This window comes from Neoarius graeffei, chromosome 18 (genome assembly GCF_027579695.1).
Source record: "Neoarius graeffei isolate fNeoGra1 chromosome 18, fNeoGra1.pri, whole genome shotgun sequence".
Lineage (NCBI taxonomy): Eukaryota > Metazoa > Chordata > Actinopteri > Siluriformes > Ariidae > Neoarius > Neoarius graeffei.
Window position 1 is genome coordinate 25,532,866 of NC_083586.1, and position 22,827 is coordinate 25,555,692.

Consider the following 22,827-nt stretch of genomic DNA (forward strand, 5'->3'; position numbering starts at 1 on the left):
CCCTTTACGTACTGTACTGGCATCAAACATCCTGACGTTGCATATTGTACACACGTCATGAGCTATGTGCTGCCTCCAAGGACAGAGCTGTGTCTCCTCTACTCGACGCAGCACTGTAGTAAAATACGCCCCTCCCCAAATCACTCTACGTAAATGTTACGGCGGTAGAACAGTTTTTTTCTGATTGGCTAGAGGCTTTGTGGATGCGCGTGGAGAGCTGTGGGCGTGTCTTTGCCCAGTGACGGATAAAACACACGTGGCACCTTGCGGAGACCTTGCGGAGACCTGGGTTCCACTCCATGTCTGTGGGGTGGTGAGCTCCATCCAAGGGCATTGTGGTGATTCCAAGCAAGCAAGGAGCCAGCTCATTCACAGCTGTACAGAGTTAAAGCCCTGATTTAAAAGAAAATGCCTGCTCAAAATAAAGATGATGGAGGATGGAAGAAGTTTTTTTGGAATTCCGATACGAGGGAGTGTCTCGGACGCACCGGTGGTAGTTGGGGTAAGAACAGTATATGCTTCGGAGATTGTAAGGAATCTCTTTTACAGATTTTCCCTGAGCAATGCCATGTGTTTAACCTGTATTTTTTTCCCCAAGTGTCAGCATTCCAGTGGTTACAATGTGTCTGTCTGCTGTCTGGTCACGATGCAACCTGTTAGATTTGACTTTGCACCAAACAAACCACGGACTTCTGCGATGTGCATCATGTGCAAATTTAAAGGACATGATTTTAACTGAATTAAGAAAAGTAACGTTATTTAAAATGGTCACCTAAATTTAGACACAGTTAACTGTCTGTATCTCTCCTCACCTGTTCTACACCTCAGGACACAGCAAAAGGGTTCTATCTCTTTTATTTGTTTTAAGGTTTTTCTTCAACAACACAGGATGCAGTGTTTACAGCGTGATGCGGTCTGTGATGTGGGTAGAAATAAGGTCGTGAAAGGGTCATGAAAGGGTAACGAAGATTTCTGACCACCCAGATGGAAGACCATTATCTCACGTTACAAAAAGTGATGTAGATGCTTTAATTATTTGCTGTATTAAGGTTTTCTGCATTATTTGATAAAGCCATGCCTCACTGATTGCTTCACAAATACCTCAGCAAATATGTGAGAACAAACATGACTTAATACAATTAAACAGGTCTTTGTTTGACATTAAATGTGCACGTTGTTTAATTTACATGTTGTTGCATGCTCCATACAGGAAGGGTTAAAAATGCATCATCTCCAAGGTGACTCAAGGTGATGGGCCTCCTCTTTGAGGTGTTGGGATTCAAACTGCTCATCTAATGTTTCACCAGCAGTCATCTGGCATCTGCTAGAGCCAACTCATTGATTACTTTGTGCTATCAAGCTGATGTAATTTTATATAGACAGTAGATGAAACCATGAAGCTGTCATCTTTACTTGGAGTTAATCAGAATCATTTCACTCATGGCAGGTATATGATTGCATAGGCCAGTATAAAAAGGTGTGCACACTTTATGCAACCAGGTTATTGGTTTGTCCCCCCCCCCCCCCCCCCAAACATTTTTGTTAGTTACTATATCACATTAAATCTGACGCTATTTATCTTTATCATTTTTCTTATATCCACAAATACCTGCACAGTGTGCGCTGAAAATATACATTTAAATGATTATTTTAATGACGTACAGATCTTTCAGAAAGGATACAAGAGGTCATATTTTTCATATATTAGACTATAATGGTCATGCACATTTAATTTAGAAAATAAAATTTTACAGTAAACATACTGTAATCAAAAATAAACATAAATGCATGTACAAATTTTAGGAAACAAAACATTTGTTTTTACACTGTTAACAACAAAAGTTATTTTTCTTGCCATAATTTTTTGTGGGGGGGAACCTGACATGGTTATATAAAAAAACAAACAAAAAAATCATCGTGTTGCAACTGTAACACATGTTCTATCAACTCTCAAAATAGTGCAACTATGTATATGACACTTTGTAAATGTATGTCAAAAAAATAGGATAAAGGCATTTCCTTGAGAAATTAGAAATATTTACTAACTTTCATATCTTTTGTACTTTTACAGCTTGTTTATACTGTTAATGATGGAAGCACTTACCTTTCCTATAGTGTACATTAATTTGTAATGAATTCCCAGGTATAAAAAGTGTAGTAACATACATATTTTCACTACTGTAATCAAACATTCAAATTATTCCAGGTAAATACTGCGATATTAGTAAAACTATCAATATATGAACAACCTGAAACTTACTTTAAAGCAGGTAAAATGCATAGGTGGTGGAATGTGGATTTCATTAATTCCTCCATTTATAATTTTAAGGGGCTAGATTGAAGTGATAAGTACACTTGTGATTGCCAGAAGTAGTATAGGGACAATAACGAAATCTGCACTCTTGGACTGTCTGCCATTCTTATAAACTGTTATTGTGTGTCTCCTGACAGCAAAAATCCTGCTGTTCTATACCATCTTTTATGGTTGCCTGTCTGGAATCTTCACTGGCACCATCCAGGCACTACTTCTCACCTTGAATAGCTACAAACCCAGCTGGCAGGACAGAATTAGTTCTCCAGGTAAAAGATCTCTTCTTACAGCTCTTCTTTGGCAGCACATTATATTTCCTTACTTTTAGTATGAGGGGGACGTGCTGTGACCATACATTTGATCCGAATTTTTGTTTTGCTTAGGTACTTCTTGGATAACTCTCAGCACATTAACACGGTAGTTCTACAATAAAATAAGTGTATTTAAGTTGACATTCTAAGGTTGAAATCCATGGCATGCAAGCAGGCATTTTTTCCCCTCCATACAGTTCTTCGTGTGCAAGGAAGTATACTGAAAGTTGGGTTGAAAGCTGCTTTCGAGAGCAAAAAAGTCACATTCAAAAATATTTCATTAATACATTTTTAGTAATTAGGAAGGTATTGATACATCATACATATTTCAAATGTATTCAACAGACTGCATAATTAAGCAAGTTATACATACCTTCATAAAATACACCTTGTAATACATGTGATGGAATAAACATTCGAGCTTAATCAAGCTCACCCTCCATCCTCTAAAAAAGTAGATTCCTCTTTATCTCAAATCAGCACAGAGTGTGTGTGTGTGTGTGTGTGTGTGTTTTATTTATTTAAAAATAAATAAAACCTGCTTCTATGTACACCATCCATGAGCCAATACATTAGCATACTAGTGTTCCCACATGTTCAGCAGCAAGCAGGAGCTGGAAGTCTGGTGGTCTAGTGTATGAGAGCACGTCGGCTATACGGTGAGTCATCCAAATATGAGTATCATACACTGGCGCAAATAATATTAACATGGGGCTATTATAGCACACACACATGCACACAGCAAACTCTGCTGCATTTAGGCAGCATTTCCGTGCTGATTCAGTCTGGGCTAAAGAAATCTCTACAGTGATAGGGAAGTGGAGATTGCAAGATTCAAAAACACATCTAGGGCTATGTGACACTAAATAACAGCAGAATAAGAAAAGTTTCAGACATGACACCCAGTCTCATCAATGAAAGCGAAGTGTGTTTAATTTTGTTCAGGGTTTTTTTTCTTTAACAGGATTTGTCTCGTTATCTGCTGCTCATGTTATATGCTGAGTGTGAATAGATCATGCAAACAGTCACTGAGTTTAAATGTTTGTCCTTTTATAATGTTAAATGTTTTAATCAATTGAAAATGGAAACCTCAGGCAATGCTTATTTTTGTAATATCAAAAATTTATTGTCCTTGGACATCATATCTGTTGCAGTCTCATGGCTGTGAATGCATATGTCAAGGTTTTCTTTTCTTTATACAACCACAAAAATTTTTTCATAAAATACTGGTGTGTTGCAGACTATCACAGCAACACCCAGCATAACTAGCCAAGTAAAGCTCAATTTGTGTGCAGACTAAACCTCTAACAATGGATGCTACTGCGGAACCAGCATCTAAACGACCCAGTAACATGACAGATCTGCTGAATGGAGTGTTTATTTTGACTGCACAGAGAAGTCAAAACTAGGGAAACATTTTGTAAAGTGTGGAGGGTTTTCATTAAAATGAAGGTCATTGAAAGAGTTGTCTGAAGTAATTTACCCCACTCTCCTCCCATTAGTGGGGTTGTGCATGGATGTTGGGCAAGGAGACAGTCTGAATTTCAGTTCATCTGGGTGTTCAGTGGGGTTGAAGTCAGGATTCTATGCAGGTCACCCAAGTTCTTCCACTCCAACCTTGGCAAACCATGGCTTAATGGACCTCACTTTGTGCACAGGGGCATTGTCATGCTGGAACATTTAGGCTTATTAGTTCCAGTGAAGGAAGTAATGTTACAGTATACAAATACATCCTATACAATTTTGTGCTTCCAATATTGTGACAATAATTTAGGAAAGGCCCACATTTGGGCATGATGGCCAAGTGTCCACAAATATTTGGGCATATGGTGTACCTGTAAAGCTGTAACCTGAAATGCGCACATACACTCTTGGGGGAGGGTTCTTCAATGGTTATTTAAGGGTTAATTTGATAATAAAGTAACCCGGGGTACATACATAGAGATGTTAAGGGTACTGTGGCCTCTGCTGTGGGTACTGCACAAATCCTAAATAAATCTATACACTTGTACAAAATGGCTCATATTTGCGCCTGCTAATTTGAACATACTCATGATATGAAGTAAGTAATTCTACCCTCTTCGTGTCACCTTTAACAAACCAAAGTGCAAGACTGCACTCTTTCAGGCACAACTGACTTTTCAGACAGTAATGAACACATTTTGGCAAACTAGTAATTCTGTTGGAATTCTGATGCAAAAAACAAGTATTGAGTAATCTGTCACACTTAAGTTGTTTGAAATGCCCACTACTGTGATGCAATTAGTTGTACTGCTGTCTCAGGTCTAAGCTTGGGTTCAAATGTCTATGTGGGCTTCCTCTGGATTCTCTGGTTTCCTCTCACCTCCCAAAAATATAAAATTGCTCTGATGTGAATGTGTGTGTGCATGGCACAGTGCAATGGACTGGCATCCCAGCCAGGGTGTATTCCTGTTTATTCATCTGGTGTCACCCATAAGAGGAGGGGTTCCCCTTTGAGTCTGGTTCCCCTCAAGAGTTCTTCCTTACATTTGTTCCTCTCCCTCAGGGAGTTTTCCCCTTGCACCTGTCACCTCTGATGCACTAATTAGTGTCATGATAAATGCAAGTATAATCCTACATCCAGATTTCAGTAAAGATGTTTTGTACAACCCCGATTCCAAAAAAGTTGGGACAAAGTACAAATTGTAAATAAAAATGGAATGCAATAATTTACAAATCTCAAAAACTGATATTGTATTCACAATAGAACATAGACAACATATCAAATGTCGAAAGTGAGACATTTTGAAATCTCATGCCAAATATTGGCTCATTTGAAATTTCATGACAGCAACACATCTCAAAAAAGTTGGGACAGGGGCAATAAGAGGCTGGAAAAGTTAAAGGTACAAAAAAGGAACGGCTGGAGGACCAAATTGCAACTCATTAGGTCAATTGGCAATAGGTCATTAAAATGACTGGGTATAAAAAGAGCATCTTGGAGTGGCAGCGGCTCTCAGAAGTAAAGATGGGAAGAGGATCACCAATCCCCCTAATTCTGCACCGACAAATAGTGGAGCAATATCAGAAAGGAGTTTGACAGTGTAAAACTGCAAAGAGTTTGAACATATCTTCATCTACAGTGCATAATATCATCAAAAGATTCAGAGAATCTGGAAGAATCTCTGTGCATAAGGGTCAAGGCCGGAAAATCATACTGGGTGCCCGTGATCTTTGGGCCCTTAGAGGGCACTGCATCACATACAGGCATGCTTCTGTATTGGAAATCACAAACTGGGCTCAGGAATATTTCCAGAGAACATTATCTGTGAACACAATTCACCGTGCCATCCGCCGTTGCCAGCTAAAACTCTATAGTTCAAAGAAGAAGCCGTATCTAAACATGATCCAGAAGCGCAGACGTCTTCTCTGGGCCAAGGCTCATTTAAAATGGACTGTGGCAAAGTGGAAAACTGTTCTGTGGTCAGACGAATCAAAATTTGAAGTTCTTTATGGAAATCAGGGATGCCGTGTCATTCGGACTAAAGAGGAGAAGGATGACCCAAGTTGTTATCAGCGCTCAGTTCAGAAGCCTGCATCTCTGATGGTATGGGGTTGCATTAGTGCGTGTGGCATGGGCAGCTTACACATCTGGAAAGACACCATCAATGCTGAAAGGTATATCCAGGTTCTCGAGCAACATATGCTCCCATCCAGACAACGTCTCTTTCAGGGAAGACCTTGCATTTTCCAACATGACAATGCCAAACCACATACTGCATCAATTACAGCATCATGGCTGTGTAGAAGAAGGGTCCGGGTACTGAACTGGCCAGCCTGCAGTCCAGATCTGTCACCCATAGAAAACATTTGGCACATCATAACACGGAAGATACGACAAAAAAGACTTAAGACAGTTGAGCAACTAGAATCCTACATTAGACAAGAATGGGTTAACATTCCTATCCCTAAACTTGAGCAACTTGTCTCCTCAGTCCCCAGACGTTTACAGACTGTTGTAAAGAGAAAAGGGGATGTCTCACAGTGGTAAACATGGCCTTGTCCCAACCTTTTTGAGATGTGTTGTTGTCATGAAATTTAAAATCACCTAATTTTTCTCTTTAAATGATACATTTTCTCAGTTTAAACATTTGATATGTCATCTGTGTTCTATTCTGAATAAAATATGGAATTTTGAAACTTCCACATCATTGCATTCCGTTTTTATTTACAATTTGTACTTTGTCCCAACTTTTTTGGAATCGGGGTTGTAACAAGTGGCTTTATTTATCAAGCTGGATTGCAAGCAGGTTAATGTACAAATTATTCATAGGAGAACTTGCACAAGAAATTTGCTGTACATAAAAATCCTGTAATTTTGGAAAAATCTTCATATTCTGTTCATACTCCTGTGTTTAAATTTCTGTAAAGGAAACTGACATATGTAAACCTAAACTTGATTGACTTAAAATCATAAATTGCATGGATAGCTGCACTTTTTTATGTATGGAATATACTGTCAAATTTAAATTGCTTATTTCAATTGCACTTACAGCATTTAGCAAATGCCTGTATCCAGAGCAACTTACAGAACTGATTTGGAATCGATACCAAAAACATATCCTCATGCTAATTCAGGTCAGGGACATAGACCATCGATAAAATGTTTGTGAAACCAGTGACTTAATATTATTGTCTTTAATAAAAGAATGTGAATAGTGTAAATCAATACAAACCCATACATTTAAAAGAAAGAAAACTATTCATTCATTTAGAGGACAGGCCGGTCTGTCTGTGCATAGCTGTCAGGGCGGCGATATAGTTGCTTGTAGCTACACATTCACGTGATGGCTGCCTCACATATCCTACATCTGTTTGGTGTATTGGTTGTGCACATCCTCAAAAATTAACACACTGTCACCACAAGATATACAATACATGCACAAACAGTAGGGGCACTGTAGAAGCATTTTAACCAAATACTAACCTCCTCGAGTGTCACAAGAGGCCGTCTACAGAGAGCCTGTCCACGTTCTATTCATGCCATTGTACCGAAATTGCCAGCAATCCACCTAGAGGGCACTCGCGAGACAGTCCTCAATGAAGTGGAGTGAATGGAGCTCAACAGCTAAAATAATTATTTATACCTGCTTGCTTCTAGACAAAAAAGCTGCAATTTAACTTAGTTTTTGCAAATATATCAATTATGTATCAGAACCTAAATGGAAAAAAATACTAATGTCCGACTAAAACGTCTTGCATTCTCCTTATATATATCTTGATGGTCATATTTTGATGACCTGAGATTGCGTACTTCCTGTTCTGGTATTTTAATACAATGTAAAAATGACAAAAAATATATATATAAATGGAACTATCTATTGTCTATATAAGGGAATTTTTTTTCCCTTATTGGGGGGAAAAAAAAGAAAATTGGCTTTTTTTTTAAACACCCTACGAACACTACATTTTGGGCCAAAGCTCCATAGGCCCCTGTTCATTCTGAACTATTTCACAAGTGCCCCCACAAAACCGAGAGTTTTGAGAGTGGGAGTTCTCCCCTATTAGAAATTCTCTGGTGTCACCATGTTTATTGTTGAGTTCTCTGGTGTGCCCTCTAGTGGAATCGTCTAGTAACACATGTAGTGCATAGGCAAGTATGTGAACAATTACATTCTTGATATGATTCTAGGCGGCATGGTGGTGTAGTGGTTAGCACTGTCGCCTCACAGCAAGAAGGTTCTGGGTTCGAGCCCAGTGGCTGACGGGGGCCTTTCTTTGTGGAGTTTGCATGCCCTCCCCGTGTCTACGTGGGTTTCCTCTGGGTGCTCTGGTTTGCCCCACAGTCCAGAGACATGCAGATTAGGCTAATTGGTGACTCTAAATTGACTGAAGGTATGAGTGTGAATGGTTGCTTGTCTCTATGTGCCAGCCCTGCGATGAGCTGGATACTTGTCCAGGGTGTACCTCGCCCATAGTCAGCTGGGATAGGCTCCAGCTTGCCCACGACCCTGCATAGGATAAGTGGTTACGGATAATGGATGGATATGATTCTGTGGAAGTGTATTGCTGCCACCCCAGAAAAAAAAATAGTATCCTGTAATAATGTGAAAAGTTAATTTTAACGATATATTTGTTTGAACAATATATTCTCATGTTATAATGTGATACTAAATTATCTTGTCATAACTCAACTCAAACTTTATTTATAAAGCACTTTGGTCAGCTTCGGTTGTTTTTAAAGTGCTGCACAGGTTGGTAGAACAGTAATGAACTTGAAATAAAATAAAAATAAGGTAGACGTAAGGTAAAAGTAATAAAATACCAAACTTAAAAAGGCCATAAAATACATACATAAAACAAAGTGTAGTGCAATAAAATACAAATATGGAATAAATATAGAAATAAAATACAAAAAGTTCCAGCTCAATTAAAAGCCATAGAGAAGAGGTGCGTTTTTAAAGAGAATTTAAAAAGCTGATCTGATGTGCCATGGCGGACTGTTCTAAAGCCTAGGAGCAGCCACCCCAAAGGCTCAGTCACCTTTTGGTCTTTAGCTGAGATTTGGGTACAGTCAGTAGCAGCTGATTTGCTGATCTTAATGTTCTTCCAGGGGCATGAATGTGTAGCAGCTCTGTCAGGTACTGGAGGGCCAGCCCATTAAGAGCTTTAAAAACAAACAGTAAAATCTTAAAATCAATCCTAAATGAGACCAGGAGCCAGTGGAGTGAGGCTAAGACTGGGGAAATGTGATCACGCTTGCGTGTCCCAGTGAGGAGGCAGGCTACTGCATTCTGCACAAGCTGCAGATGATGTAACAGAATATTGAACCCAGTGGCAGAGTGTGATCCAGGCCAACATAAAGTGAATTGCAGTAATCCAGCCGTGTGTTAATAAAAGCATGAATTACAGTCTCTAGGTCTCTCCGGGAAGGATAGCCCTTAACTTTAGATAAAATCCTTAGGTGGAAGAAACTGGTTTTTACAACCGAGCTAATCTGCTGGTCAAACTTAAGTCTGGTGTCAAAGATCACACCAAGGTTTTTTACCGATCACCAAATGTTTGGTGTTAGTGGACCAAGAACATCTGCCATACTATCCAGTGGATCACACCCAAATATTATGATCTTGGTCTTATTCTTGTTTAAGTTTAAAAAGTTTCTGGTCATCCAGGATTTTATATCATTTACTGTAGGCATTCTAGCAGTGTCTTTACAGAGCCATTGTCTGGATTTTAAGGGGAAGTAGATCTGAACATCATCAGCATAGCAATGAAAAGAAAGATTATATTTTTTGAATATTGAACCCAGTGGCAGCATATAGAGCAGGAATAAGATGGGGCCTAAAATGGAGTCTTGGGGGACCCCGGAGGTAAGATGGGCTGAGATTGAGCTAAATTCCCCTAGCTGCACAAAGAAGCTCCAACCAGTCAGGTAGGACTGGAACCATAAAAGAGTAGGACCTGTAATGCCTACCCACTGTTCTAGTCGTGCTAAAAGGATCCTATGATCCACAGTGTCAAATGCAGCCGTCAGGTCAAGGAGCACAAGCACAGCAGGATTACCTGAGTCAAGAGTTAATATCAGATCATTAAAAACTCTCAAAAGTGCTGTTTCCATGCTGTGCTGAGGTTTGAAGCCAGACTGACATTTCTCATAGATGTCATTGGCCACCAAGAATGATTGTAACTGAGTAAAAACCACTTTCTCTAAAATCCTGGACAGAAATGGCAATTTGGAGATAGGCCAGAAATTAGACAGGTTGGAAGGGTCCAGATTCTTCTTTTTTATAAGAGGCTGCACAACAGCATGTTTGAGAGCAGCTGGCACACTCCCTGTGCTAAAGCAGGTATTAATCAATAAAAGAACAGAAGACCTCACAGTGCCAAATACCTCCTTAAAAAGACGTGAAGGGATGCTGTCAGAGGGACAGTTTGTGGGCCGCAGTTGCTCAACTACAAGAGACAGTGAGGAGAGGGATATGGGCTCAAACTGATCAAAGACAGCAGGTACAGGAGGGGCAGTGGGATCTGAGCCAGAGTCAGCAAAAGAGAGGGAAGATGGCCTAAGAGCAGAAATTTTCTCTATGAAAAATTTCAGAAAATCCTCAGAGCATGGGTGATGATACAACAGGAGAGTTATCGCAAGGATTTACAAGGGAGTTAAAAATGTTAAACAGTACTTGGGGCTTACGACTGTTAGTGGAGACAAGATTAGAAAAGTACTCTATTTTAGCTGCCTTAACAGCACTCTGGTAGGAAGAGAGACTTTCACATAGAGCGTCTTTAGAGACATGGAGCTTGTCTTTTTTCCACTTTCTCTCAGCCCGCCTACATGAGCATCTGAGAGCACGAGTGGAGTAATTTAACCATGGCTCAGAAAGTGGTTTAGTGCGTTTTAGTCTAAAAGGAGCAATAGAGTCCAGGACACCTGTGCAAGTAGAAGTAAATGTACTTAAAAGTTCCTCAGTGCAAGAAGTGCAGTTGACATCCACCATGCTAAACAAGTGTCCAGATGTTATAAAGTTGTTGTATATGGCTGAGAACTGTGATACACTCTGAGGGTTGATTGCACGCAGACGACGCGAGGAAGCACAGGTTTTAGCCCTCGAACATGGGATTGAAACAAAGAATAACACAGGCAGATGGTCAGAGACACAAATAGTCTCCCAAATTTCATTAATACACACAGATAGACCATATGATAAAACCAGATCTAGAGTGTGCCCTTTTTCATGAGTCAGGCCTTTGACAGACTGAATCAGATTAAAAGATCTCATCTCATTATCTCTAGCCGCTTTATCCTTCTACAGGGTCGCAGGCAAGCTGGAGCCTATCCCAGCTGACTACGGGCGAAAGGCAGGGTACACTCTGGACAAGTCGCCAGGTCATCACAAGGCTGACACATAGACAACCATTCACACTCACATTCACACCTATGGTCAATTTAGAGTCACCAGTTAACCTAACCTGCATGTCTTTGGACTGTGGGGGAAACCGGAGCACCTGGAGGAAACCCACACGGACACGGGGAGAACATGCAAACTCCACACAGAAAGGCCCTCGCCGGCCCCGGGGCTCGAACCCAGGACCTTCTTGCTGTGAGGCGACAGCGCTAACCGCCCTAGATTAAAAGATGCAATAAGATTTTAAAAATCATTGACCAGAGGTTTAGATATACAGCAGACATGGATATTAAAATCACCAGAAATTAAAAACTTGTCATATTTCACAGTGACATCAGACAGAAAACCTGCAAAGTCGGAAATAAAGTCCTTATTAAATTTAGGAGGGCGGTAAATAACCACAAATATGACAGGAGGGGACAAGTGTAATTCAAACATCTGCAGCTTGAAGCTGAGGTAGGGACCAGATGGAATTTGACAACACTGAAAGTTGGATTTGAACACAGAAGCAAGTCCTCCACCTCTACCAGTGCACCGAGGGAACAGACAGTCAAGAGGCAGGAGTTCAGAAAAAGGTGTACACTCACCCTCCTGAAGCCAAGTTTCTGTCAGTAACATAAAGTCTAGATCCCAAGTGGTGAAAGTCATTCAGTAAAGACGTTTTGTTTGTTAGCAACCTAGCATTTAGTAACGCGATACGAAGAACCAGGTCTACACTATCCGGTGGCGCAGCACGTCCGAGCAGCCTGAGCAGGTCAGGTGTAATGTCGCATCTGTGGGCCCGGAGCTTGAGGCATCGGTATGGATCCTTCGTGACCAAGGGAACAGCGGGAACCGTCAGCTATGTACAGGTATATAGATATATTTGTTTGAACAATATATTTCACATTATAATGTGATACTAAATTATCATGTCATAATGTGATAACTTCAAACTCATGTTTGAATCTATGGTTTGAATGAGGTGTGCAGAGAATAAACTGGGTAATATGGCTCATTTACATGATTTAAACAAATTCTATTTCATGCTTGGGTTGAATGCGGTAAAGTTGGAAATATATTCACAGATTCAAACTTTCCGGATCAATAACTCTTAAGCAAACGTTGTTAAAACACAATAGACACCTCTTTCCTACTGTACTAAGGCCATGGGCATCGCCACCACTGAATGTGAAGGGGACGTGTCCCCTTCACATTTCATAATTCTTCGTTTGGACCCCCCACATTTAACATAAAATATTAGTTCACCCAGCGCAGTTTCTATTGGTTCGTGAAAGAATCCATTCCATTTGATCGATAAGAGAATACACATACCATTGAAAATCCACTCCGGGTTTTCCAACCCCAATTCCAAAAAAGTTGGGACAAAGTACAAATTGTAAATAAAAATGGAATGCAATGATGTGGAAGTTTCAAAATTCCATATTTTATTCAGAATAGAACATAGATGACATATCAAATGTTTAAACTGAGAAAATGTATCATTTAAAGAGAAAAATTAGGTGATTTTAAATTTCATGACAACACATCTCAAAAAAGTTGGGACAAGGCCATGTTTACCACTGTGAGACATCCCCTTTTCTCTTTACAACAGTCTGTAAACGTCTGGGCACTGAGGAGACAAGTTGCTCAAGTTTAGGGATAGGAATGTTAACCCATTCTTGTCTAATGTAGGATTCTAGTTGCTCAACTGTCTTACTGTAGGTCTTTTTTGTCGTATCTTCCGTTTTATGATGCATCAAATGTTTTCTATGGGTGACAGATCTGGACTGCAGGCTGGCCAGTTCAGTACCCGGACCCTTCTTCTATGCAGCCATGATGCTGTAATTGATGCAGTATGTGGTTTGGCATTGTCATGTTGGAAAATGCAAGGTCTTCCCTGAAAGAGACGTCGTCTGGATGGGAGCATATGTTGCTCTAGAACCTGGATATACCTTTCAGCATTGATGGTGTCTTTCCAGATGTGTAAGCTGCCCATGCCACACGCACTAATGCAACCCCATACCATCAAAGATGCAGGCTTCTGAACTGAGCGCTGATAACAACTTGGGTTGTCCTTCTCCTCTTTAGTCCGAATGACACAGCGTCCCTGATTTCCATAAAGAACTTCAAATTTTGATTCGTCTGACCACAGAACAGTTTTCCACTTTGCCACAGTCCATTTTAAATGAGCCTTGGCCCAGAGAAGACGTCTGCGCTTCTGGATCGTGTTTAGGTACGGCTTCTTCTTTGAACTATAGAGTTTTAGCTGGCAACGCCGGATGGCACGGTGAATTGTATTCACAGATAATGTTCTCTGGAAATATTCCTGAGCCCAGTTTGTGATTTCCAATACAGAAGCATGCCTGTATGTGATGCAGTGCCGTCTAAGCGCCCGAAGATCACGGGCACCCAGTATGGTTTTCCGGCCTTGACCCTTACGCACAGAGATTCTTCCAGATTCTCTGAATCTTTTGATGATATTATGCACTGTAGATGATGATATGTTCAAACTCTTTGCAATTTTACACTGTGGAACTCCTTTCTGATATTGCTCCACTATTTGTCTGTGCAGAATTAGGGGGATTGGTGATCCTCTTCCCATCTTTACTTCTGAGAGCTGCTGCCACTCCAAGATGCTCTTTTTATACCCAGTCATGTTAATGACCTATTGCCAATTGACGTAATGAGTTGCAATTTGGTCCTCCAGCTGTTCCTTTTTTGTACCTTTAACTTTTCCAGCCTCTTATTGCCCCTGTCCCAACTTTTTTGAGATGTGTTGCTGTCATGAAATTTCAAATGAGCCAATATTTGGCATGAAATTTCAAAATGTCTCACTTTCGACATTTGATATGTTGTCTATGTTCTATTGTGAATACAATATCAATTTTTGAGATTTGTAAATTATTGCATTCCGTTTTTATTTACAATTTGTACTTTGTCCCAACTTTTTTGGAATCGGGGTTGTCCGGGCGTTACCTACAACAACTCACTGCACGCAAGTGAAGTGAATCTCAGTGCAAGCAGAGAAATTTTGGTGCAGGCTGCTTGAAAGTGGAGGAGGTAATGTCAGCCCCATTGCCACCTCACAATGTCTAGCTTTTGTTAAAACCTTATTCTTTTGTTATATACCCTCAAAATTAACCCTAGGCCACGTTAAATTAATGTTCAACTAAATGAAATAAACTTAGCCTAATGGGGTATTCTTGGTTGATGATGAATTGTTTGCAATATTTGCTCCCTCCCCAGACACAATGGACATAAGGAAATTCTTTACAAAGATGCAGAAAGCAAGTCAAAATTTCCCCACAGGACAGTTTTTTTTTTTGTCCCAATGGCAATGTTAGTGCAGTTAGCTGGCTAGTCAATGTTAGGAGATGTATCAGCTAGCTTAATGTTAGCTAACATTTAATTCAAACCCGGTAGGCAGACCTTATTGTAATGCCAAGAATGAGGTCAAGTCTGCTCTGATGATATTTGATTCCCTATTGTGATTTGAAATTGCATACAGTGAGTGACCAGTCACCAGAATATAATACTTCTGTAGCCTAATTTAGGCTGCTAGCGTCAGCTACACCTATTATAGTGCACTGAGCGCCACCTGGTGGTATTCATAATATCATCAAGAATGAAATAATCATATCATAAACGTTTATTGGCAGTTTAGTATATTTATCAGCAAGTATAAAATGATTGCATCCAAAAAAATTTATTGGGAGTTTAGTATTTTAGAGTTTCTGTATTTTCTGCATAAAACAGTGCTTGGTTCATGGTCCGACAAATTTAATTTTTAAAATTCACATGATGAGAAGACCATTGGGTTAAAACAATTGGTGATCACAACCACTAATGAAACAAGAATATGTAATTTCTTATTTATTATTTCCTGCTATTTTCTTGACTTTTTAAAGCTCACTTATTTCAGTTGTTGATAGAAAAAAAAATGCTTAATCCATCTCGATCTCTCTTGACATAGGAGATTGGGACAGTGGAGAGAGTTCTATTGTTGAGGTGAGTGATGAAGGGTGCTGGGCAGTTAATGAAATGCGTCTCAGAATTTTATAGAGCCTCATTTTGGGCTCAACTCACTTTAAAAGTACAAATCTAAAATGTATACTCAAATCAGTATTTATTTTGAGTCCATCCCAGTCAGTTATGTAAATTTCATGAAGGACATTACTGATTTAAAGGCATAATCTAGAGCAGGGGTCCCAACAGGTAGCAAAAGGTATTAATCCTGTTAAAATTGCTATGAAATCAAATTCAAACATCCTGCCCTGTCTGATACAAAAAGATTCTTTCCCAGGTCAGAAAATATTTTTTCTCTTCACAAATTTAGATGACGCTTTAGATGAGTGTTTGCACTGCGGATGTAATATTTATCTCTAGGACTATCAACAGGCTACTGATGTAAAATAGTAGTAGAGTAGCTTTAGGCCACATTGATTTTATCAAAGTAGCTCTCAGAGGAAAAAAGGTTGGAGACCCCTGATCTAGAGCTGCTTAAACTGAGCTTTATTTTACCTTTGTCAGTATAAAAATGATAGGCCTATTTAATGTTAACTTTAATTTCTAGGAGCAAGAGACATTAGACAGAGAAGAGGGAGGGAGAGATTTTGAGAGCAGAGAGAGAGAGAGAGAGAAAGAGCATTTCTGATGAAGATATTCAAGAGAGGAATTCCAAAAGAGATGAGTGAGAGCCAATCTGAGAGACATGAGGGAGAGAGCCAGGAAGTGATATACATCAAGCCGAATCAGCCTGACCCAAGAGTCATTCCACACCAGCAACTTCCGAATAAGACTCTAAAGTTTCAGGAGAGGTGGTTTAGGGACTATCCTTGGCTACATTATGTGCCCAATGCAGATGGTGTGTTTTGTTTTTATTGCATGGAAGCCTTCAAAAGACAGAATAGCCCACTTGCAAAATCCATGGATGAAGCTTTTGTGTCTACAGGGTTTAAAAATTGGAAAAAAGCCATAGAAAAATTTACAATTCACCAACAGAGTCAAGCACACAAAGTAGCCATCACAACATACACATACCAACAAAGAAGTGTTGAAACTCTGTTATCCACAGCTAGGGAGCAGCAGCATAGAGAGGCAAGATCGTGCTTGCTCAAAATAATAAATCGATTCGTTTTCTTGCTTGCCAGGGTCTAGCATTACATGGCCATGAAAGTGATGAGGGCAACCTTATTCAGCTACTTGAGGATAAAGCTGAAGAGAATGATGTGCTAAAGCAATGGCTCAGTAAGCCCACAAACCACTACACAAGTCCAGAAATTCAAAATGAGATTTTGAATATTGTGGCCAATACTATTGTTAGGACCATTTCAAACACTTTACATGAGCTGCCCACATTGCAGTTCTCCATCATTATGGATGGAGTCCAAGACATTTCAGGATCTGAGCAAGAGGCCATATGCCTCCATTATGTAGATGGTGACCTTCTACCACATGAAGACTTTATAGGTCTTTATGAAGTGTCACCTACTACAGGAAAGGACTTGGCTCGGGTGGCCACTGATGTTCTTATGTGGTTGAACTTGCCCTTGTCCTCCTTACGAGGGCAAAGCTACGATGGGGCTGCAAATATGGCAGGTGGAGTTAAAGGAGTGCAAGCAGTTTTGAGAGAGTCACAACCTCTAGCTCTCTATGTCCATTGTTGCCCTCACTGTGTCAACCTTGTGACTCAGACAGCCTGTAGCTCATGCCCTGTTGTGACTGATGCGCTGGATTTAGTCCACAAACTTGGTACCCTATACCATCGGTCCAGCAAATACAAGACCATTTTTAAGGAGCTTGCCCAGTCCGAAGAGGGGAGTTTCAGAACTCTCAAGCCCCTCTGCCCTATGTGATGGCTTATGAGAGTAGCAGCCATTCAGGCAGTGGTAGGACAGTATGAGGAGGTTTTGCAGACTCTTGAGGAAATGGCTGCATCAGGCTCTTCTGACACATGCACAACAGCAAGAGGACTCTTGGAACGGTTTCAGAAAGGGCAGGTTTTACTTGGTCTTTTTCTAGCCTCTCAAGTTCTTGAAGAGCTCGAGTGTCTGAACCGCTCCCTTCAGAGCAAGACTGATAGTGTCCCAGGGATGCTGGCTGCTGTTGATTGTGTCAGAAAAACAATTCAGGTGAAGAGATCTGATGAAAAATTTCATCAGATTTACACAACTGTTTGTGACAAGATATGCGAGTTAGACATTGAGCCTATCCAGATTCCCCATATCCACAGACCCCCAAAACGTTACACAGGAAATGCACATGCATTCAAACCAACATCCACTGACGAGTACTTCAGAATTGAGTTCTTCAAACTGTTAAATGCAGTTGATGTACAGTTGGCTGAGCAATTTGACCAGTACAGCTTCCATACTTTCAGTAAGCTAGAAAGGGTGCTTATCTCTGGAAAGTTGTAGGATGTTGTCAGTTGTTACCCAAAATTAAATCGGCATTCATTAGAGGTATAGCTGGCAATGTTTAAACTGCAGTATCCTTGCAACACAGTTACTGAAGTAGCAGAGACTCTCAGAGCTATGTGTCCAGAGGTACGTGCTCTATTCACACAAGTAGAGGTCTTGGTCAGGCTACTTCTTGTTGTGCCATGCTCTTCAGCTGAAGCTGAAAGAAGCTTTAGTGCCTTAAGAAGGCTTAAGACATGGCTTCGCTCCTCCATGAAACAGCAACGTTTGAACAATGTAGCTGTCTGCCACATTCACCAAGATAAACTTGATCAGGTGTACATGAGGGACATTTGCCAGTCTTTTGTCTCTCTAAATGACAGAAGGCGGCACATTTTTGGAAACTTTGTGTAATCTGCGCAGGAAGAACTTGTTTTGTCTGGTCTTTGCCAGTTTTCTGGAAAGTAACATAGGAAATCAGTGTATGGGGAAGGAAAGCAATGGAGAGAGATGGATGTTATTCCAGGTGGATTGTGAAGGAAAGGGGGATAAAAGTTATGAAGTGGTAGAAATTGTGGTGGCACCAATGTAAGAAGGAGTTATATCTATAAATCTATTTGTTATACTAATCTGTAAATGTTACTGTAGTACCACCATTGCATGTAGGTTGACAAAACTGCACTTGTTCATTGTGTGAAGTTATCTTTTACGTGTCATTGCTTGACACAGTGTAATTTTGTGTTATGAAGACTGCATGATACCATGTCATTTTTGTTATGAGTATCACTAAATCGGAAAAAAGTAAAATGCACCCACTAAAGTCACTGTAGGTGGTTAACAAAATTGCACCTGTTCATTGTATGAAGTTATTTTTTTATGTGTCACCGTTGCTTGACAGTGTGATTTTGTGTTATGAAGTTTGCATGATGCCATGTCATGCCTGTTCATTGGGTGAAATTATGAATATTCTAATTTTTAAACATACAGCTGAGTGTCACTATTGCTTGGCACAGTGGCATGTTGTGTTGCATCTAAAACTAAATAAAAAAGGAAACACAAAATAAAAAGTAAAATGCACCCATAAAGTCATTGTTGGAGATAAATTGTGTCACATTCATCTTTTTATCTTAGGCATAGCAGTGGGTTTAAAAACAGGCTGATGACTATATGGACTAGTTGAATGAGGACTTATTGTTGAGTCTCTCAAATAGTCATTGAATTAAGTGACTTTTGTAGGTAAAATTAGGTGTTTAACAACCTGCTAAAAATACACCAGAATGCAGGAAATGGCATCTAATTAATTACAAATTTTCTGGGGGAGGACCCCCAGACCCCCTGCCAGTGTGTCCCCCCCCACATTAAAAATGATTCTGATGCCCCTGACTAAGGTAGATGACGAGCTACAACCTAATTTTAATCAATATGAGTCATTCTCCAAGCTGAACAAATTACACTGGTCTCTATGTGCAGCTGGATTTGAGATGAGTGCACAGGGACTGTCTAAAAAGTGCAAGACTGAAAAGAGATGCAACAAAAATCTCAATAACTTCACCCTCATTCACTGTAGTGTCACCAAAATCACTGCACACATCAACAGTTTTCTGTTAGGGATTTTGGTGACACTACAGTGTATAACAGTAAAGTTATTGAATATTTTTCCCAATAAAATTCCCCAAAATTATGCAAAAACACATTTCCCCCAAAAAATAACTGTTGTAGTATAACAAACAGGAGACTGTTGATGTGTGCAGTGATTTTGGTGACATGACAGTGAATAAGAGTGAGGTAATTGAATATTTTCGTAGCGTCTCTTTTCGTCTTGTGGGTATTGTTACATGTGAATGTGCTTTTGTATGAAGAAAATCAGTGTTTCCGAAACTTTTGTGAATCCAGTACCACTTGTAGTCCGTTTTGGCTTGCACAAACATTTACACACAAAAAAAGATGAAAAGATTCATAAATGAGGCTCATTATCATCATGCTTATGTCCTTATGGGAGAGCTTTAACTAAATATGGGACACAAACAAGAAGAACTGCATGTGCTGTCTCTTGGTAATGGGACATTTTTCACCTAGCATAGTTTTAAATAGTAATTTTGAAGTTCAGCTTTTCCAATGTTGGAAGAGTAATGAAAAAGCTACCTTAGTTATGCTACCGTAACTGAGTAGTTTGCAAGCTAATTTCTTGGCCACCTGTAAAACTAGAAATGTTGAAAAGATGATTTTATAGCAGGTAAAATGTTTAAAAATAGTGTTTATGCAGTAATGTACTGTACAGTGTCTAAATAGTTAAATATGTAACATTTTGGTGTTTTTTGGTAAATACTCAGAAAAGGCTAGAGTCTAAAAGGTATAAGATTCAAGGTTCTATGTAGAACATTGTAGTAACTCTGCATGTGGTTTTTTTGTGCTCATGCCCTTAAAATAATAAAGTTTTTGCAATAAAAATAATTTTCCAGCTCTCTCCAGAGAGAGAGAGAGAGAGAGAGAGGGAATGAATAACTTAAATATTCATGAGGCAACAGGGCTCAGGTGTACCATGTTGGTGATTGCCTCTAACTCCCTTTCCAAAAGCCCCCCTCCAGTGCAGACCCTCACTAAACCACACACTACCTGCTAAATCTACAAAAAAGCCTGGTTTATTTTTTTTTTAGAAAAGGTTTCAGTGTTCCAACTCATTAAAAAAAAAAAACCTGTATAGAGCCCTGTACAGGGGCTTTTCATATGATATCATAGCAACTGCAGATTGGTTTATGCAGCTATATCACTGGAAAAGCTTTGCATTTGACAACAACTGGCATGAGTATGTGCGAGTAATTGTAAGCCCAATTCAGTAAACATTTACAGATAAACTTGAAGTTGCATCTAAAAGAACAATGCCAGAAACCTGTAGTGCTTGTGGATGTAATAACAGATGTGGAGATAAGCCTAGTTTAAGTTTTCACCACTTCCTGGCGAACCCAGAAAGGCGAGAAAAATGGTGAGCTGCAGTTAAACGGGATGATTGAATGCCAACAAAGCATTCCTATGTGTGTAGAGAACATTTTATATCAGGTTAGTATGAAAGCTCTGTGCACCTGCTAGTTCTCCTAACACTTTTTCTAGCTCAAGGTCATTCAGTTATAAAAATCCCATAGCTCTAGATCTAGCCTAGACGTACTCAAATTAACATTCAACAAGTCTGTAAGTTGGCATAACATGGACAGAACTTTGGTCTAGATAGTAAAGTTTTTAACAGGCGGCATGGTCTGGCACTACTCAGTACAGTCTACTGGTACATACACAAGCATGTCATACTTGGCATAGCAATGACCGGCCATTTCTTAAAGTAGCTGTCATAGTGTTGTGTAATGTATAAAATTAAAGAGCATGAAGATCTGAATTGGAAACTTGTTTAATTTTGTAAATATGTCTTTAAAAAAACAGTTATGAACATTTGAAAATCCAGTGTTTTATAACATTTCCATTTCTGTCTGTTGCCCCAGTCACAAATCAGCAATCATTTTCCATTGGTTTAATTCTCCATTCATGAGAAAAAAAAAAAACTCAATCAGAAATTAATAAACCAAAAAGCCAAAAATAAAGAGATTTAGAATTTTGAGTATCAGGGTAAGAATTGCAGATACAGGCTTCTTCTTGTATATCACAATTATGCACCTCACTTTTTTTTCTTTATCAGGAATTTCCCATAACATGCTAACATGCACATAACCTGCCTTGAAATATTGGCTTAAAAGTAATACATCTATGAAATTGGTACATCCTTTGTGTTTAAACGTAAAAGCCAGAATTTAGCGGGTATGTTCACTTTAAATTGTGGACACCATGCATGACTAATGATGGTGGTGCTTGAATGCGCTGTGTATAAGAGGGTCAAACTTGTGTTAATTTTCTTCTAAACAGTATTACTGATATTTATACACATTTTAATTTTTTATCCATGAAAAAAAATAGGAAAATAATTTGATTTTTTCAGAAGGATGCAAAATTTTCTGGTCTTATCTTATCTGATCTTTCACATGTACTAGACAGCAAAGTGTTCAGCTGATTTTATTGGGGAAAAAAATCAACATGAGAGATTTGACCACTAGGTGGGAATCATGAGTTTCAAGCTGATTGAACCAACAGTGAGCGAGCTGGAAGCAACAACAAAACCTATGGACCGGTGAGGAATATCACTAAAAAACCCAAGATTGCATTGCCTGTGAGTTTGGTGTATTGCATTACACAATGTTAAAAAATGCTTAAAGTAAAAGCTCATCACAACGCCGCACAAAATTAACAATATATTCTGTAAATATGTTACTTATTCTTGAATCAACACTAGTTTTATGTAGATTAAACACTTTTAAATGCCTTTAAAGGCCAAACAAAAACATGCTCTTCTCCCATACAAACATATGGGAGGTTCATCAGTGCAGCGGTGTGCTGTCAAGCCTACTTCGCAGCTCTATTGCACTATAAGATTGAAAAACATGGCAAATGTATGAACGTTAAAATGTATACCTGGATGTGGGCTTTGGACACAATATATTTTATTAGACCTAATACTTGGCTAGACTAGCAGCATGTTTATATAATGATAATGTAGACGAGGCTAAACACCATAAAATATGCTAGATCTAGGTCCTGGCTTGTTTATTAGAAGTCCACATCTGAGCTTACCTTTTTCATAATAAGGTATTTTTCTTTATCAGGAATTTCCCATAACATTCCAACATGCATGAAACCTGCCTTGAAATATTGGTAGGCATCTATACTTTTCAGTGGCGGCTGGTAGTCTTTCAAACAGGGGAGGCTGGTCGGTTACGATATTTCCAGATTTTAAAAGAAAAAACACATCAATTTTGCCCATACTCTTGCCTCTGATCTGGCTGATTGTTGGCAGGGTCACAAACTGTGAAATAACAGGTTCTTTTGGCCCATTAGCCTAATGTCCAATATACATGATGGTGGTGTTG

The 22,827-nt window shown here is 39.4% G+C and overlaps 1 protein-coding gene across 1 annotated transcript in view; it reads left to right on the top strand.

Moving 5' to 3' along the window:
* The first annotated feature begins 300 nt into the window (after positions 1–300).
* Positions 301–22,827, top strand: part of atp1b1b (ATPase Na+/K+ transporting subunit beta 1b) — a 33,665-nt gene continuing 11,138 nt past the window's right edge. The window contains exons 1-2 of the mRNA XM_060899464.1: positions 301–502; positions 2,452–2,580. Of these exons, the coding sequence (XP_060755447.1) occupies positions 409–502; positions 2,452–2,580 (223 nt within the window). The 5' untranslated portion in view covers positions 301–408. The remainder of the gene's footprint in view (positions 503–2,451; positions 2,581–22,827) is intronic.